The sequence below is a fragment of the Protopterus annectens genome, chromosome 10.part0, assembly GCF_019279795.1.
Source record: "Protopterus annectens isolate FY-2018-M chromosome 10.part0, PAN1.0, whole genome shotgun sequence".
Lineage (NCBI taxonomy): Eukaryota > Metazoa > Chordata > Ceratodontiformes > Protopteridae > Protopterus > Protopterus annectens.
Genome location: NC_056744.1, coordinates 801,393,651 through 801,414,051, shown reverse-complemented (window position 1 = coordinate 801,414,051; position 20,401 = coordinate 801,393,651). Strand labels below are relative to the sequence as shown.

The window sequence follows — 20,401 nt, the reverse complement described above, 5'->3', positions numbered from 1 at the left end:
TTAGACATTCCTACAGAGGCAATCAGAAGTTAGACCTGACCGATATGAAAAATTGATACGGCTGCCAGTTGTACCTTAATGGTGCAGTAGCTAGAACTTGAATGAAAAAGATGAGCTAAAATGTCTAAAATAGAATCTAAAAGGGCTGAGAAGGGACTGTGCCCCTTAGAAGCAGAGCAAATAGGAAATCTTCTCCACTTGCTAGTACAGACTTTTTCTCATAGATATCTTCTTAGAACAGGAAAGATTCCCAACTCTCCTAGAAAGCATGGGATCTCTAGCCATCACTAGAACTGGAAAAACAAACAGTCAATCTGAGGGATTTCAGGTTTGGGTAAGGGTGACATTATGTATGGATGGAATATCAGATCTTGAACAAGGTGCAGAACCCAAGGAGGGTGTTTCAGATGAGGCCACAGGAAGGGAAACTAAATCAGTCTGTGGCAGAAGGGGCTACTGTGGATCACCATTGCTCTGCAATGAGCAGCTTTCTGCAAAAACTTGATTATTAATGTTGTTAGGGGGGAAGTGTTCAGTAGAGCGAGGGACTAAGTATGCAGCAGAGCATTCCTCAGTAATTCTCCCTTGGGATGGATCAGAGCAAAGAAGCTGCTGCATTTACTGTTGAAATGTACCACAAAGTCATCTCAGCAAGGCTGGTCCCATTCGCTGAAAATCCAAGGTGCCAGTCATGGATTGAGGGACCATTTCTCAGGCATTAATATGTTCCTTTCTGAGACTGCCTTACAAAATGTTGGATGTCTCTGGTATATGTGTTGCTATCAGAATGTACTGAGATGACACTGCCTGTTGCCAAACCTACATAGCTTCTTGACACAGGGGGTAGGATCAGGTTCCCTTAATAGCTTGTTTATATACCAAACAACAGACATATAGTGTGTTTGTATTGCTATCATACCCTTTGGGAGGGAGTTCTGAAAGGCTTGCAACACCAGAAGTACTGCTCTCCGATACATTGATGTGCAGATGGGCCTCTGATAGAGTTCAGTTACCTTGGGCTGTCTTCCCTTTGAAACAACTCCCCACCTCCGCCCAGTCAGAAGACTCTGTGGTTACCATGGCTGTAGGATGAGATAGAATGGACCAGTGACCTGAAGTGATTTGACTAGATGTCAGCCACCAGGAGATGTACCACTGGAATATCTTGATGATATGTACAGGAATGTTCATTGGATGAGTTGCAAAGGACCACTGAAGTGACAAGGGCCACTTAAGAACACTCATGAAAAATCTGGCCAAGGCAACTAGAGTGATTATTGGCAGCCAACAGACCAACCAAATGGAGAAAGAAACTAGTAGCCTCTGAAGAGATAGCACCTGACTGGGTTGAAGATGTACAGAACTCAGTCTTGACCTAAATGGCTTGTAGATGTATAGAACACAGTCTGGAAAGGGGTAGTCTCGCAATTTGGCTGGTGGTGTCCAGATGGCATCTGATAAATTCCAGGGTTTAAACAGGGTTCCAGGTTGGATTTCTCCAAGCTGACGGCAATACCTAAGAATAGGTGCAGGCAGATCAAAAACTCCCTTGCTTGAATCAACAATGCCATTGAAATCACTGTAAGGAGCCAGTCATCCAGGTATGGAAAGAGAAAGAACCTATGCAGTCTGAGCCAGGCTGCAACCACTGCCATGCATTTGGTAAACACCTGAGGAGCTGTAGTGAGGCCAAAGGTAAAGCTCACAATTGGTAGTGACTGGCTTACAGCCAGAAGTGCTGGAACCTCCTGGAATACCTGACTATCTTTATGTGATAGTATATATACTTAGGTCCACTGAACACATCCAAGCCTTCTTCCTCAGAAAGGGTAGAATGGATTGCATTGTCATGAACTTGGTTTGTTTTACATAGAGATTCAATTTGCTGAGGTCCAATATAGGCCTGAGGCCATTGTTTTTCTTTAGCACCAAAAAGAATCTTGAGAAGACACCAAGGATCCTCTTTGGTTTAATGGGTCCTCTTAGATGATTCACTTTGACAGCAGCTTGTGGATCTCAGATGCTGATTCCCTTCGCTGATGGAGTGGGAAATGACTCTCAACACCCAAGCATCTGATGTGAATGCCTCCCAATCTTCTGGGTACAGAAACCAATGCCCCCCCATCTGCTCCCAGAATGCAGCAGTGAGGCAAACATTCAGGGGTGCTAGAAAGGCTTACCAGGTTTGATTCTAAAGACTGTCCATGCTCCATGGGTGGCATCTACTGGAGCCCCCCCCCCCCCTTACACTGGGAAGCACCTTTGTCTGGTGTGTCCTGGAAGAAGTGAAGAAGAAGAAGATTTTGAGAAGAACAGCACCTCCCATGGTTCTTGGAGAAAGTCTTCTGAGGGTAGAGAACTGAGGCTCCACAGCAGACAAAGTCTTCTCCTCTTGTTCACTCCTGGTCAAAATTTCCTTAATCCTGGGGCCAAAAAAGGGGGTTTTATAGAAGAATGCTTCAAAGTAGATGTCCTCAGAGCTCTGCCATCCTCTACCTCTAACTCCAACATCAATTTTTGTTGTGTTTTTCACGGCCGTGACCTGTAACTCTAACATCAGTGTGCACATGTACCAAAGCATCCTTCTAGTTTTGATTTTTAAAGAAGGGTCTGTGTGTTCTCACCATTATTTCATGCCAAAGAATCAATGTGTGTGTTCTTGCTGAAGAGGGACTCGTCTATGGATTTGCTGCCATTGCCTTTTAAAGAGACAGCACTTAACCTGTGTTAATAGGTGAGTATGGTGTGAGTGAGTGCATGCATGAAAGCAGAATGTTTGTATGCGTGAAAATAGAAGTGTGTGTGTGTGTTTATGTGTGCATGACAGAGAGACACATGCACAAAGAGGCTAATATACAAAAAAAGTTAGCTCATAAATGCATCCTACATTAAAAGTACACTTTCATTAAATTGCAGCTTTTCTGACAGGGAGAGTGTTGTATAGAATATTAAATCATACCTCTCAACTGTATGGATTTTCGAAGAAAGTCTGGATTTTTGCCTCATCTTCCAATTTGTGTCTTTTGCTTAGGAAATAAAAGTAGTCATCCAAGGTAATGCAGTCCCAGGGATTAAGAATGAGACAGCAGCCTAGGGTTAATGGGTCAGTAATGGATTGACTAATGTGGGACTGTAGCATATAAAGTTTATTGTTTTTTTTTTGACAAACAAAAAAATCACCCAGTACTGTCTTGTCATTTGTGGTTTCTAAGCAGTGGTAGACTGGACAACAGTAAGCATATCTTTGGTGGATCATCAATACTGGCAAATCAGGTGAGCACAATGTCATTTTTAAATGTTGGGGGTTTTAGTGTGTATGTGTGTGTTTGTGTTGGGAGTACTACAATAGTAGATGATTATTAAAGACAGAGACGTACAAACTGTGGAGAATATGTTTCTTTGTTTCAAAACCTAATACTTGGGTACTAGGAATGCCAAAAATAGATTTTTTAAGACATAGCTTCCTGCCATTTACAGTGGATGGATATTTACATTTAATGGACAATGTTAACAGTATGAGTGTGGTCCTGTAGGGAATCTGGAGGATGCTAAGTCTACCACTGCCAATGTCTTGTAAAGTGACCTGGAAATGGATATTGGGATGTTACTGAAAAAATACAGCAAGTGGGCTTTGAAATGTAGTTTAATTAAACAAAGTGCACTTGCAATTTACAGGCCATAATTTAATTTATTTCAGGTAGTCCAGATCCTGGTAGATTGTATACCATTAGAATTAATTAGGGAGAGGTGTCATTCAGTGGAAATAAGCAGACCTAGTTTCAGTGAAAGCTCTGTGGTTGTTCGCAGGTAGGAATTTGCAGGATGTGGAGCCAATGTGTTTTATTATTTTTAATGGATTTGTCATTTTCAAAGTATGGTTTTCTTTGTTGCAAAAGAAGGCAGGACTGAATGAGCCATATAATGTTTAACTGACAATAATGGGATAGAAACATTATACGTGATGTATAATATTTGCAGCTACACTTGTTTCAATGGTGTCTGTGATGCATAACTATTTTTAGGCCTGTGTCCCAATTTTATTTTTCGATTTGCCCAGAATTCTTGCTCTAAGGTTGAGAGGTATGGTTCCATGCTAAATCAGAAGGTTGTATTTACCTTGGAAGACTTTTCAGTATAATTATGAGATACAGGGCGTTTTTAATATCTCCACTTATTTCCAATATAAACTGCCATGTAACCTTGCAAATAACTTTCTTATTACGCTACTTTAATTATTTTGGAATTGACAGGTATGCTTCATTGGTTCGGACGTAAGCATAGTGTACTGTGACTGATTTCTTGCAGCAGTCTGTGGCTTACTTATCACAATAACTTTTCTGTGTTTCTGGGTGTGTGATCGATTTAACAGTTTTAAAGATGTTTTCCAAAATTAAATAAATACAATATAAATAAAAAAAAGTAATCCTTACTTCACTTTGAGCTATTGGCAAACTGTGGGAATTTGTTTTTTTCAACAGCGATGGTCAGCATTACAGCTTAGTAAATAGTCAGTCTGTGAATAACTTCTGCACAAATTAAAATGTCTGAATGTCAAATGGCTTTAGATTGGAGGGAAGTTATATGTTTACTCCAATATGTAGCATGATCTTAGAGACTTTATAGATTTCTTATTGATTTAATTTTTGCTGAGCAGTTCTTTGTTGATTTATTGATGGTCCTTTTGGTGGTGGGAAATTGCATGGATGAATCCATTTCTATTATAATTTTTTTTTCAGATATTTTGACTTCCAGACAATTTCAATCAGTGAGACTGCGTCATGTGATTACTGAGGTTGCCTATTTTACAAGTAGGGGCTCCTTTTCTGTCTGTGTGCGTGTGTGTGTGTGTGTGTGTGTGTGTGCGTGTGTGTGTGTGTGTGTGTGTAAGAGAGAGAGAGATTTAATATGTATACTGAATATATTTTTGCAAATGGAATTCTTAGTTAAATAGGCCCCTCTTCTTAGACAAGTAGACTTGAGTAAACAATATTAGATCTTAGCCATCCAGCTGGGAAAGTTTAGTATGTTGATTTTCCTTCCGGTTTGATGAAGGCTATTCTACTTACTTAAGGAGTACATTCATAGCTATCCATCCAGTTGTAGGCTTGTTGAACTACATTGTTTGATAATGAGATGAGCTTTATACAGAAGTTGAACGTTTTGGTGTCAAGAACCTGTCCATACAAAGTGGCTTGTTTATGTTGCAGTGAAGGCTGTGTTCTTTGTAGTGAGTGTTTTAAATATAACCAGTATTTCTGAGATGGAGAAAGTCTCTTAAGGCAGGATCTTTCTTAGCCTGGAAAGCAAGCCAGTGATGACATTTATAGTGGCCAGTGAGAGACAGAGGAAAGCAAGAAGCTTTTTAGTCTGTTTGGATAACTAAGGGAACCCAGTCCTTTGACCTTTTTTTGTCAGAAATGGTTGTAGTCTTCTTTTGGCATGGTGTTTTGCTGAGGCACGTGCCAAAAGGGGTGTTCAATAATTGCTCTTGTAAAGTAAGAATACAGGGATGTTATGACCTCCTTGTCCCTGGATGAGATACCCTTACTAATGAGGTGGGCCATGTAAAAAGCTTTCCACACAACGGTGAAAAAGTGGTGGTCAAAGTCAGGTTTCTATCAACCTGGGTGCCCAAGCACCTCACGACTGATTGCTTACAACATTGTTATTAATGTGATAATTTGTGGGGACATCACTCTCCTCAAAGGGGATGTTTGTGCATTTTTTGGCATTTAGCTTGAGGCCATGTTTCTGGCACCAGTCATTTGTTTGGGTGAGACCCTCTTGTAGCTTATTCAGAATGTTTTATTAAGTCAGTAATGTGAATTCTTTACTTTATTGCAAATTTGTTGGCTTATTTTTGTGGATTATAGTATTGTAGGACTGCTAATGTTGACATTGTATGTAGATGGACTGCTGGAGTGGTTTTCCCAGTGAGAAATGCTAGTGCTGTAGTGAATATCTGTTTATTTGCAAAAAAAAAAAAAAAATCTATATATTAACTAAGATGTTAAAGTTAACTGTTAGAGAATTAAAATGAGAATTAGAATTTTAAGGCAAATATTAGGCATTTATTACATTTATTAATTGTTCAAATGCACCTACAGTACAGCCAGGAGGTCGAATTTGGTCTCCTGTGGCAGCGAAAGAGTTAACTATATGATATATTTTATATGCAGCCCCAAGACAATTTCTGTTGGATAACCCTGCTTTAAAGCATTTCACAAAGTTGCACATACTCACCCAGGCATGGTGGCTAACTGCAATGCCAATGCCTACCCATATTGATTTATTATGTGTTTATTGCATTTGTTTACCGTAATAGTCTGACTGGTCAGAAAGCTACCCCTTTTCAGCAGAGACCCATGGAGAAAAGCTCCAGAAAAATTCCAACATTAAGTAAAGAATATAATAAATAGAGGTATACAAATAATTAACAAATAAACAATATAAGTGTGTGTGTGTGTATATATATATATATATATATATATATATATATATATATATATATATATATATATGCATATGTGTATGTGTGTGTGTGTGTGTGTGTGTATGTATATATATGTATATGCTCTTACATGTATATTTGATTGAATGTATATATAGAAACTTAAACATTTATACACTTGTTTAGTTGTGAAGCATCTTGCAATGCTCTAACCAGGCTCTTATCTACTCTCATTACATATTTTGCACACTTGTATTTTAAACCAAAAGGGGGAAATATCCTCTTATTGTACACTTAGGGCTGCAAAGTCTACAATCTGTATGCTACTACTCTGTAATGTTTCTTTTGTAAAATTTTCTTCTCTCTGTAAACTCTGTAATCCCCCAGGACTCCACTGAAAATGGACACTTGTTGTCCAGTCTGACTATCCTGGCAAACAAATGTTAAATAAATAATCACTAATTAAAAGTAACATCATGTAATGAGCTATGGAACTTTTGCTAGGGAGAAAAGCTCTGGAAAAACATTAAAGAATATAGCAGAGAGAGATATACAAGTAATCAACAAATATACAAATTTGAACAGAGTATCATTAATGAATAATAGCATTATCTAATGAACTATGAAACAAATTTGGAAAGGAACTTGGTAAAAGGATAGAAAAATGTGGGATGAAGGATTAGTATTAAGAGGTTAAAGATAATGTTTTAGGATAGCTAGAAGGAAGGGGAGATTTTGGACCAAAAACTAAGGGTGCAGTGCTTGAAGAGAATAGGAGTTAGTATGGGGTGGGACATTTATCACCCAGGAGTTGTGGATGTACACAGTCAGGTATCTTTTAGGTATTCACTTGTTCGCACCTTAAAAGTGATGGTGTTTACTGTGTCTCAGAGTGAGGAGAAGGGAGTTCCAATTTTTGTCCAGCAAAGAGGAGTAGAGAGAGTCACCAATTGAGTTGTCAGTGGATCTCAGCTGTTGACCTAGTTTAAAAAGCAGCAAAATATTTTTCAATCTAGGACATTTGTCTGGATGACAGATAACTTTACAGGAAATGACTACTTGGGAAAGTGTGAGGTAATGCCTTAGCTCTAACCACTGAAGGTTTTTTAAGGCCAGACAATGCTGTGTCCTATAATGATGATTCTTGGCAAATGTTGCCACCGTACTATAGCATTCTTCTAAAAGTGACAGTTGAGTGGATCGTAAGTTATTCAAGATGGGAGTAGGGTAGGAATGAGGGATTAAGTAATACTTTTTCTGGCATTATCTGTAAGCTATTGTTTGACTCTATAGAATGCACTTAGTTTCTGGTGGGTAATTTTTATTGTTTGTTTTATGTGATCAAATTTTAAGTTTTCATCAGCAATGACTCAGAAGCTTAGTTTGACTTACTAATTCTACGTTGGTGTTGCCAGCGGAAGTGATCTTGAAATTATTTTTGTGATCATTTCAATGCTTTACAATAGATAGGCTCAGTTTTGATTTTCCAGGGTTACGGAGAAGCTGCACCTCAGACAGCCAAGCCTCTTGGGTGATTTGTTGGTTGTACTGGAAATCAGCCTAATGGACATGTTAGAAACCAAAAGAATTGTGGACAACTGAGTCTCCAATGTGTTAATGGCCTCTAGTGTCTGCTGATATGCCAGTGACTTAGACATTTCAGTAACTAAGTTGCTTTAATATCCAAGTCAAATGTCCCTTATAATTCTGCCCACAAAGAGCAAATGTGGCTGAAGCACAAGCAGGCTTTCCAAATCGGTCCAACTCCCACAACTCCCTATTTGGAGGATGGACAAATGCACTCTCCTCAATGATCTCCTTTTTGTGGCTGCACTGATACTAGCCTAAGTCGTGGGACCATTGCTCCAAAAGGATCTATCCTTAGGAGGGACAGTTTTAAGGGGAATGAGCTTCACTGCATCGGTCTCCAAGCCCTCTGTGACACCAAATTAATGAGGGCATTTGAAGGGGGGGACCACCCAAGACATGGATGGGCCCACATTAAAGGTTTCAAGAAAAAAACAACTCCTCCAGAGAAGAGCTTCAGTGGTCCATACCCTATTTTCTACATCCATTCTAAGAGGTCGCCAAACGAGGGTTCATCTCTGGGAGATTTTGGGGACCCTTCCCCTTTTTTGAGGTCAGAATCCTCAATGAGAGACTCCATGGGGGAATCTAAGTACTTCCTCCTGCATCAGCTCTTCGTATGCAACTCGTTGGGGGAGGGGAGGAAACCATATGGGAGCCCCTGGTCTGGATTTACATGAAGCCTGTCAGTACAGGCTCTGCCATGGACCACCCATGAGACACCAAAACCCTACATGGATGTGAAGACTGGGATGGATTCAACATCAATGAGACTTCTGTGTGAAAGTGTAACAGTATCCTTTCTACAATGTCAAACCCTGATGAAGAAGCTGGCCAGCTGGGAGTGGCGTTCTTCGATCTACAAATCTGGGACAGATCCCTGTTCCAGCTGCTCACTCAGCTGGGTGAAAAGTCAAAACTGGTGCTGAGCTATCCAAAACCACAGCACCCAGAAACCCAACCTTAGAAACCTCTGCTCCAACTCCACATCTCCAGGATATGCTCAGCTCTGAGAAAATTCAAGTCAGGTACATTAAGGAACAGGAAAGTATTAAAGCAGCCAAGCTGTCAACACTAATAAAGTTGGAAATATGGGTTTGTGTCAGACCATGGTCACTGCCATCAAAACATGGGCAGAAGGAAGAACTACGAATATTGTGGCTGAAAAGTGAAGACTGTCGGAGAAGGAATGATCCCCAAATCCATCTAGGCCTTCAGAAATGTTCACATAAGATGGTCCAGATCAGACTAAAAGCTACTGGAACCTCACAGACATCGAGGAAGCTATGAAAGCCAGCGTACCAGGTCATAGCACAGGTTGCAAAATGTCTTGGTTCTGGAAGACAGAAGCCTGGTCCAGATGAGAGAACATCTCTAGAGAAAACTGTTGATCTGGAGTAATGGGAATGAATGGAGAGTAATGTTGACTGGGCACCTGAAAGTCATGGGCTCAGAATATTTTTTGACAAGGAAAGATTCAGATTCACTGCTGGACTGTAATTGGATAAGAAGGGTGCCAGTGGGCTACTGACTCTGGAGAAAAAGTCAAAGCAGGATAATTCGAGGAACTTGGGATCTGCAAACCTATCAAGCAAGAGTCTGCAGAATATTTATGGGCCCCACTTTTTCCTTTTGTCTTGCTTTCTTTAACTCATTTCTCCTACTTTTTTCTCCTTTCTTTTTTGTCCTTGTCTCAGTCCCTGTCCTTCTCCATTTTCTTTTCCAGCACCTTCTTAAAGGGAGAATGAAACAAAGGTGACTGAGTAGGGAGTGAAGTGAGTAACATGTCCCATAACACAAGTTTGGCTCTCTGATCAGCCAGAGTCCTGGTTCCAAAGGCCACACAGGTCAGACAGTCAGTATCAAGGTTGACTACTCCTAGACAATATACACAAAGTTCATGGGTGCCTGGGGGGGGCAACTTCTACCCACAAGCCAGACACATTTTGAAGCCCAAAGCCTTGTTTTACTGATACATCAATAACTGACAACTACAAACATAAGCACAAAAACAAAGGACAAGCAAAAATATTTTAAACTCTAGTACCATGAACTATAAGCACTAATAGACTCTATAATACTTTTTTTTGTAAAAAAAGCCAAAGGCTAAAGAAATGAACAGAAGCTCACAAACAAAAAATGGTGGGAGCAGGGTTGGAAGCCCCCCACACACACACACACGCACGCACACACATGCACACACAAGGATGTTCACACAACTGAAAATGGCGCTGAAGCACTGACTCAACTAGGAGGGAGAAAATCCCTGAGCTTGTAAAATTTAATAACTAACACCAACACGAGCAGGAGAAGAGGAGCACACAGAAATATAGATGAAAAGGTGACAGCTGTGGAGCTTCATTTGACTCGTTCACCACTGGAAGTGGCAAATACGATCTGAGAAGATTTGGGTAATACAGGGCATTACAGCAGAATAAGTGGAGCTCCTTAGCTGATGAGGCCAGCCTCAGAAAAGACCAGATCAAACATAACTACAAGTTGAGACGAATGGAAAAGACAAAGTTGGATACATATTTACTTCAACAGTGACACTGTATGGACTCCAAGGCAGGGATCCAAGTCCTAAACTGCATGATACCATGATCCATCCTGTGCTGCTGAAGATAAGGGAAGATATAGACTTCTACTCAGACTGCTCCACTGATTATTTCATACCTTCCTAAAAGGCCTCAAATAGGCCAAACAGATGGGCAGCTTATTCAGAGAGCTCCCTACCTCCATGAGGTAGTGAACATTTGGTTCTTGGACATCTTTCTTTTTTGTACAAGACAGCTGCACACATCATACAGACAGGAGCAAATACTTATAGTATGCTGATTAGGCATTTCACTTTGCTGACATAATCCCCCACCCCACCCACAGATACAGGTGCAGCTTCAAGCAGGCATCTGAGCAAAGCCCAGATTGCCACAGGAAAATGAGTTGCACCCAGAAAATCCAAAGCAACCAAAAGGACAATAGCAGACCTTTTTCACTTGTGATTACTACAAGGCATAAAATCCCACCATAGCTTTGTCTGACTTCAGAAATAAAGCAGAGATGCTCAGTCGGGTACTACCACACAGAGCTAACAACAAGACTACCGTAATCAAACCTGGTCTGCTTCATAAACTCAAGACGTTCCTCGCCCAGGACAATAAGTCTGTTCAAACGATCACACTTGTGTTCTCTTGTATGGGGAAAACCTCATCAAAAGGAATAATCTTCAATCCCTTAAATCTAATTTATCATAGCAAAATCTGTCACCAGTGCATATCCTCTTGACCAGAGCTATTACTCCATCATGCTGGTTCATCAGTGCCTTTGCACTAGCGTAATATGTAGTGTGCAGAGCTGTATATGATGCACAGTTCTCTCCTAGAACCCTGAAGGCATTTAACTGGAGCCAAAACAAATTATTAACATCCAGGAGCGAGTTGAGGTATCAAAACCTATTGATCCTTGGAAATAACACGTCGATGAAGACAGGCGAAAAGGGGCCTTTACTGTCAAATCCACTCTGCTGTGGGACAAATTCTTCTTCAAATTTTAGTGCTCTGCCAGATCATATGCATTTAAGCATACATTACATTAAATACACAATACAGTATATACGAGAAAAATCAAATTCAGCTGCTTTACCAAAAGAAAAGATGAAGCAGAATCAAATAAGCATGATGATGCAGGTGAAAAAAAACATAGGTGAGACAATAACATTTTATATAAAGTACAAATGACTACATAGAGGATATGTAATTATGGTTTAAAATGCTACAATTAATGTTGTGACTTTAGACTTCACCAAGGCTTACTGAACCTTGCAATTTCAAATATATGTGTATGATTATAGCACTGTCATCTAACATGATTTATTTTCACTCCCAGGGTCACTTCTGTAAAGGAGAATTGTGATTTACACAATCACCCCAACACTGACAATAAATAAACTGGAGGAATACAAGAGAATCATTTTCAATGCAAAGTGATTCTAGACACCAAAGTGGCCCTGAGAAAGTATCGTGCACTCTCTCTGGTGATCTCATTATGTGTGAGTGTGTACAGGCCAGGGAACAGAAGGCTTTCCCTGAAGTTGTCAAGCTGTCCACATCAGAGCTGGAAATTAGAAGCATACCGCAAAGGCACCTTTTAAAAGTATATGTTCATCTATGATTTAACTGCAGTCTGAATGAGGATAGATAATGTCTCATGTGAGAAGCTGCTCCCACTGTACGTCTTTAACTTTGTTACCACCATATGCTAGAATCTCGGTTTTAACCGCTTTTCACACACACAATCATTACTTGAAGTATGTCATGCCTGGAGTATTAATAATGCAGCTATTTTGCAGGTCTGGTGGTTCTCAGAATCAATGTACCAATTATTGCAATACCTGTGCGATAAAGTTCTGTAGCACCCCTGAAAAAACGAGGTAAGGCAGCTTCTAGCAGCATGACGAAGTCCTCAAGCTCTTCTGTGACTCCCACGAGTAAGTATTCATTAATCAGATTGTATTTGGCTTGTTCCAGAGCCCATCTGCTTCCCACATTCCTGCAATGACAAAGAGTAATGGTTAAAAAAATGTGAATTCTGTAGTCAAGGGCACAGCTCTCCAGGGTTTTGTGTTTACTAGGCTAAACCATGTTACAAATAACCACATCTTCAGAAGAGAAACAACAGTAATGTTTCAAGATGAAACTTAAAATAGTTATACAGATCTCTGGTGAAAGTTATGTAATAACTAGGTTTAATAACATCCAGTGAAATAAAAACAGATTAACTCCTGCACTGTTCAAAAAAAAAAAGAGCACCTACCAGCAAACAAAAATTGCTGAAGTTGTATTTATACAGTCTAATCAATAATACAGTTACACTATGAGAACCTGCAAGGCAGCAAGAATTTCTTCAAGTTAACATCTTTCTACAACCCTGGTGGCATCATTCACTTTATGTAAGGACTGATGATCACAGCATCTGTTTTATATAAAGCAGTTACAAAGAAATGCACACAGAGCAGAGCCTTGTCACTAGACATATCTTAAGAGGGTAGGTTTGTTATGTAACCTGCAGTGGATTACATGTATGTGCCAGTGGTCATCTCCCCAGGCTTGATCCTGTGAAGTCATCTTCTACAATAAAGACTGGTAAGTGAATGTCACATTACTACTGAATACGGGAAGTCAAGCAGGTGTCACTTTTATTTCTCTTTTAACACGTTAACAGTAAAAGTAATCTATAATCATGTCAGTGTGAGCACAGCTCACTTTCCACACAATCAAAATTCTTGCATATCACAAAGAGGACATTTTGAAAAAGAGAGACATAGGGGTGTGCAAAAGACACACACAAGAAGTCAAATGTCTTTATGACACCTGTAATGCAGGGTAATGTGGAAACCTTCTGAGATATGGAGAAAAACTCAGCTTTAGTAGAAACAGCAACTAATTAAAGAAACCCTGTAGAGCCACACATTAGCCAACCTCTGTAATTTAAATATTTCAGGTGGGCTCCTTTCCTAGGTTCTTAAGCACTATGTGACATCTTAAAATTTGATCAACTTTATAATTAAACCACAAGCACTGGAAATGAATCTAAAATGCAAAAGCAAAATAAAATTAAATTTAATGCTTGCTGAATATTATCTTGAGCTCTTCTGCAGTGACTTTCAAGTCGGCCTTTGTATCATACATGCGTGCTTGGAGAAATATTTCATTTGGGACGGAGTAAGCAGTAAACATTACTTTTCAGGCTCCACTTGGAAAATAATTTTACTGGCTGCCACTAATCTAAAAAGCAGTTTCTCTGCCTTACTTTCAACCCTCTACTTCTGTCACAAATGTTACAAACTCAATGACGAGCAAAAGCATAAGCAATCGGGTCTTTCACTCACTGAAAGTTACAGGAGAAGACATCCTAATTAGTAAAAGTCTTAGGCATGACATGCAGAACACCGGATGTGACCACTTATGGACCACAACCACACAAACTACAAATACTCAAATATCATCTAATAAATATACAAAAGAGTTAAATGCATTGTTCCAGCATTTCGCCATAGCATCAGTAAAATGACCACTAAAACAAAATAGCACTGCTACAAATAATAAAAGTACTGAAGAATGAACCACCAAAACCATGCTTCTACAGTATGTGATGGAAAAGAATAAAGTAATTAATAGAAATAATATGCATTGCAGTTAATATCCACAATTCATAACATGAGACAAAACACAGTGGTGGAACGTACACGGAACCTGGAGCATGTCTGCCATTGCCCTGTGTAACGCATAGAACCGACTCTCAGGCAACGCACAAAATGACACAGCTCATTCACAAAAAGACTCCACAAGGACCAAAGGCAGCAGCAGCAGTGTAGCTATGTTGTTCTGCAGATATGGCTCTTGGCAACCACTTGCAAAAGGCAAACAAAGATACAGGACTAAAACAGCAGAAAAAACTCTGCATGTGTGCGCTTCACTCTCCCAGTGTAGGAAGCTATACTTGAACCATCTTTTGACAGCAGCCTCCCACCATGAAGGCTGGCAAGCTTTGTGGAAGTAACATCCATCCCTGCAACACATTGAGGCATGGCAAGTGCAATGAAGTGACATCCAACTGCCTGAAGGCTTAACCAGCTACACCAGCAAAAATGAGATGCAAATTATGACCTGTACACGTGTACAAGTAATGAAGTAATTCACTCCCAGATTTTTCATGAATTGTGTACCTAACAAACCAGGTAAGACTCAGTGAGTCTTGGATATCATAACTACAGTTCATTGGGGTGGGGAGAAAAAGTGCGCCAAGAAAACATCTTCCTAATATACTAAGGTTTCCCATTATTGCCAGTTGTGCCTATACTTTCCTATACTAAGATGTTAATATTGTTTTTAGGCACCCTTTATGTGTTTTACGGCAGCCCACAATGTCCTGAAAAACTGCCGGCCACATCTCCCTGTCTGTCCTATACAACTCATACGTCAGCAACTGTCAATGCAGCAGCTACAATTGGTCTTGGAGATGCATATATACAATCTATCTCCTCCAATGGAAAACAGCATGCCCTGATATACACAGGGAAATACTTATATGTTAAACCTTCTGACCTGACCCACTAATTGGGATAAGCCTTAACTTGCTCATCAAGGGTTCCTAAATAAACAACTAACAAAAGTGGAGTGGGCACAGGTACCTTTGCCTGATGCATTTTCCTTACCTAAATACTTAGGAAATGTATTCCTCACTCCTACTCTAGCCTTAGCTTCTTGGCATACTGTTAAAATTTAATAAACCACTCAGCAAATTTCCGGTATAATAATGCTTGAAAAACATGCAGACAGCTCACTTTGTGGCATTTTTTTCCAGCATCTAGATCTTCTGCTAATAAAGATTGTGTCGGCAATTAATAAAATTTTTAATCAAATTATCATAAATCATTCTGGCAGGTATAAATCCTATTTGGACAGTCAATCAAAGAAGTATCCTGACAAATCATTTAGCTAAGAGTGCAGTGACAAGTTTATAAATCCCGAGCCTTCCCTGTCCTGTCGTGGGCTGCTGGTTTCACTCGTCACTCACTAGCCCTGTTTCCACCTCCCAGGTCTTTCCCACTGAACTACACTCCATCCTACCTCCCGATCTTACTAGGAACAACAAATCGGGACCAATGAAGTGCTCTGTGACCAAACAGCCTCCCCTCAGGAAACTCAACGTGTATGCAATATCTACTGTGATGTACCTGTTTCTGCTATTATCTGTAATGTATTTAGTAAAGTGTCTCACCACGTGTTGCTAGCAGCCTACGGTGCTCCCCAATCCCCTCTCTTCTCCTGATCCCCTAATTTCACACTGCTCACTTCACTGGTAGTCCTTCTCACCTTGGCCACTAGGAGGCAGTGTGCACACACTCACATCCAACTCCTCACCCACTGCAGCCCCCATGCTAGTTCTTCTCCCCAGTAAAATCCCTCTTTAGTTCTCCACTCTTACATTTGGCTCTGAATCTTACCCCCTGTGCCCTCTCACCACCAAGCTTGCTAGTTCCAACTCTTCTTTCCACATCACTGATTGTTTCTGGCTAACTGCTCCCTTCACCTCAGCTCCATCTTGCCTCTCCCCCCCCTCCCCTTCTTCCCAGCTATGTCCACCCCTGAATCTATATAGGGATGCTCGTACATCTGGCGCCATTTTAAAATTTATTTATTTATTTTACATTTGTTGACCAGGATAGTCCGACTGGATACATGTCCATTTTCAGTGGAGGCCCAGGGAGAAAAGCTCCAAGATAATAATACACATTAGACATTTAGTAAACGCGAGTTTCAAGCAGATTACAGTCATAAACAATACCAGCACTTAGCACATATAGTACTTATTATAAGAAACTTTACAGAACATAACATTATTTTCAAAGTTAAACATACATAACATTACATTCAGGTTTAAGACACACTGAGCAGCAGTTATACAATTGACCCTTCCTGAAATGGAGTGGTAGAAAAAAGTTAGAAGTGGTTGAAGGTAAGGCACCTAAGAAATAGAGAGGTCAATAGAGAGAAATAGAGAAATTCCCTGAGCCTTCCACGTCCTGTCCTGCCATGGGCTGCTGGCATCACTCATCGGTGAGTACCAGCACCAAGCAACATGTAAATTATAGCCTAAACACACTGCTGCTCACACATTTGTTTTTTAAATGTTTGTCATTTTTTTTGAATGATTACTTTAGCTCAGAGTGTAAGTACATTGAAATAGTGATAAATCATAGAACCTGACTTGTACGCAGTTAGCTATGACTTCGGCTAAATACCTACTGTGTAAGCCTCTAACTGAAATACTACATCTAGTGTGTTTACCATGTCCTACATGTCAATATTTAACTGTTGAAACAATGTAAATGATTCTGGTGTAACAGCTGCACGCATTCGTGCTCTATCAGGTCATACACGCTGTTATTTTACTGAACATACAATCCAAATAAAAGTATAGCAGCTGGTGTAACAGCTGCACGCATTCGTGCTCTAATGGGTCATACATGCTGTTATTTTACTGAACATGTTGTATCTTTCGGCTTTTCCTGGTTAGGGGTCACCACAGCGAAACTCCAGTCCGCTAATGATTGGCAGTAGCTTTTTACATACCGGCTTGCCAGGCCTGACGCACAACCTTCAACGAAGGTACGCCCATTCATGCATGTCTCCATACAGAAGACGCTTTAGCTGAGAATCGAACAGGACGTCTTACTGTGAGGCGACAACGCTACCGCAGCACCACCATATTTGACTGAACATACAATCCAAATAAAGTAAAGCAGCTGTATGCATTCATGCACAGGACATTACCTTTATTCTTTTTTTTCACCTGCGCAACAGTTAGGAGTAGTGCACACATGTTGTAGCTGTACTGTACTGTCCATAATAAATACGCATTATTCCACCACTGCTTAAACGGTAACTGTTGATGAGAGTCTTTCCTAGCCTGTTTATCAGAGAATGCATCTACTTAGTTTTACCTAGCCTGTTTATCTGTGAAGCCATCTACTTTGTACTTATGAACTGCAAACTGAAATAGCTTATTTTGCTAACGCATCTACCTTGTATTTATGAGTTGCTGGTTTGCATGAAACTGCGTATTTTGCTAATGCATTTAAAGGGTTATCTCATGTATACTGTGCATTTCATTATCTGGTTGTACTGGAACTGCTTACCTGCTGTCACATATAACTTTTAAACTAATTATACTGTCCATGTCAGTGTATCTTATTTATACTGTATAGTGCTTGCACCGTACTGTAACTGCTCCCTCATCTTTCTTTCCCTTTACTAACTACCCTCAACTGCTGTTACATTTATACTGTGTCTTTCTACTACCCCACTCGCTCACACTATCTCTCTCATTAGCCATAGTTCTCTAGCCACGCACTCTCATACCATACTAATCCACAGGCCACCCTTCTTCATGTCTATCTGACCTGCCTACAGCTCTTCTCTCCCTTTACCTACAGATGGTTACTTAAATTGGGTCTCTCCTTCTCCATTGCAGATCACTAGCTGCATTTCCACCTCCTAGGTCTTTCCCACTGAACTACACTCCATCCTACCTCCCGACCTTACTAGGAACAACAAATTGGGACCATTGAAGTGCTCTGTGACCTAACAGCCTCCCCTCAAGAAACTCAACGCATATGTAATATCTACTGTGATGTACCTGTTTCTGCTATTATCTGTAATGTATTAAGTAAAGTGTCCCACCACGTGTTGCTAGCAGCCTACTGTGCTCCCCAATCCCCTAATTTCACTGTCTTCACCTTAGCCCTTCTCACCTTAGCCACTAGGTGGCAGTGTGCACAGACTCACATCCAGCTCCTCACCCACTGCAGCCCCCCACGCTAGTTCTTCGCCCCACTAAAATCCCTCTTTAGTTCTCCACTCTTACATTTGGCTCTGAATCTTACCCCCTGTGCCCTCTCACCACCAAGCTTGCTCACTAGTTCCAACTCTTCTTTCCACATCACTGATTGTTTCTGGCTAACTGTTCCCTTCACCTCAGCTCCAACTTGCCTCTCCCCCTCCCCCCTATACTCCCTCCTCCCTTCCACCTATGTCCATCCCTGAATCTATATAGGGACACTCGTACACCTGGCGCCATTTTTAAACATAAAACATAAATCAGTCTGTATTGTCTCCCTTTATATCCCTCCTGGAGGCAATGTTCGAATCCTCAATAACATACTCACCTGGCTCTCTACCAATATCACTAACAAAACTATAATCCTGGGGGATGTTAACATTAACTGGGATACAATTCAATATCCAAACAACTCACTAAATATAAATCTCTAACTTCACTCAACTTATTAACTCCAAAACCAGACCTTCCAAAGACTTCCTTTCTGGCAGCACTCTAGACTGGATTCTAGTTTCCCATCCCCACTACACCTCCAACAGTGGTACCCTTCCAGACCCGCTAGGGGACCACCTTCCCACTTTTGCACATCATCTTCCCTCCTTTCTACCACTATCCTACACCTACACCTCTACTTGGTACCTAAAAAACTTTAACCCCAGTGCTTTCTCAGATGCACTAAACTGAAACCCACTAAAAACTTTATCCCTGGAAAATGCTGCTACTTACTTAAATTCAACCTTCTTAAACCTGCTAGACTCCTTTGTTCCCTGGAAAACTAAACGCATAAAAAGTAACTCAGTCCATTGGATAACTAAGAATACCTTAACTATCATGCGACTCTGTGATAAAGCTTGCAAACACTACCATAAAACTAAAACTACTACTTCCATTAATGAATACAAAACACTCCACAACAAAGTAAAAAACTTACTTTCTCAAACCGCAAAGCCTATTTTTCCACACTCCACACAAATCACAATAACCCTAAAAAATTCTGGGATGGTATCTCTTCTCTCCTCAACCCAGGTAAAAAAGAAAACCCCTGCCTGACCAAAATGCTTCTGACTTGGATTTAGCTACTCAGTTCAACTCATTCTTTGTTAACTCCATATCTAAACTTACATCTTCATTCACTAATAATCCTGCTTCCCCAAAACAACCTCCATACTTCCCCTCCTCCCCCAGTACCTTTAGCTCCCAACCTCCTCCCTTCTCCATAAGCACTATCCCCATCTTTACCATAAAAAAACTTCTTCTAAAATTGAAACCATGCTCCAGTGCCTTTGATGAAATACCATCCTACTTCCTAAAGATAGCCTCAGAAGCCATTGCCTTCCCCATCTGCATTCTAATAAATCGATCTATTTCAGAATGCTAGGTTCCCCAGCTCTGGAAAAAAGCCTATATTATTCAACTCCACAAAGGGGGCAACAATAATGACACCTCCAACTTCCATCCCATCGTTAACCTACCCCCTATTTCAAAACTTCTCGAAAAATGCATCCACCTACAATGTCTACCCTACCTTATAAATAATAACCTTCTTACTCCCATCCAGCATGGATTCCGACCCGGCCACAGCACCACCATCGCTCTCCTTCCTCAAAACCATAAACAAAGCCAGAGACTCTGGTCATATTGTATCCACCCTCCTCAGACCAAGCACACAGACCTACACATGCTGAGGCTTTCAAAAGTAAGCTAACTAAACTACATAGGCTTCATAAATGTAACCTTAGAAACAAGTAATTCAGCAACCTCACAAACACACAACAGAGACAGCACCCACTTTGAAATACAGATCTAAGAGTCTCTGTATAAACAGGCCCACAAGGAAAACTTTCACGCAATCTAACATCCTCATCATACGCGACTTGATTGTGAGACGCACCACGATGATGCACCATTCACTAGGCTGTGTAAGGAGAGGTTCACAGTCTGTTGTGTATCAGTTACCAGGAT

General features: G+C 40.5%; 1 protein-coding gene across 1 annotated transcript in view; it reads right to left on the bottom strand.

Moving 5' to 3' along the window:
• HS2ST1 (heparan sulfate 2-O-sulfotransferase 1) overlaps window positions 1-20,401 on the bottom strand; it is a 692,935-nt gene that overhangs the window by 79,631 nt on the left and 592,903 nt on the right. Inside the window, exon 6 of the mRNA XM_044086811.1 lies at window positions 12,429-12,586. Within this exon, the coding sequence (XP_043942746.1) occupies window positions 12,429-12,586 (158 nt within the window). The remainder of the gene's footprint in view (window positions 1-12,428; window positions 12,587-20,401) is intronic.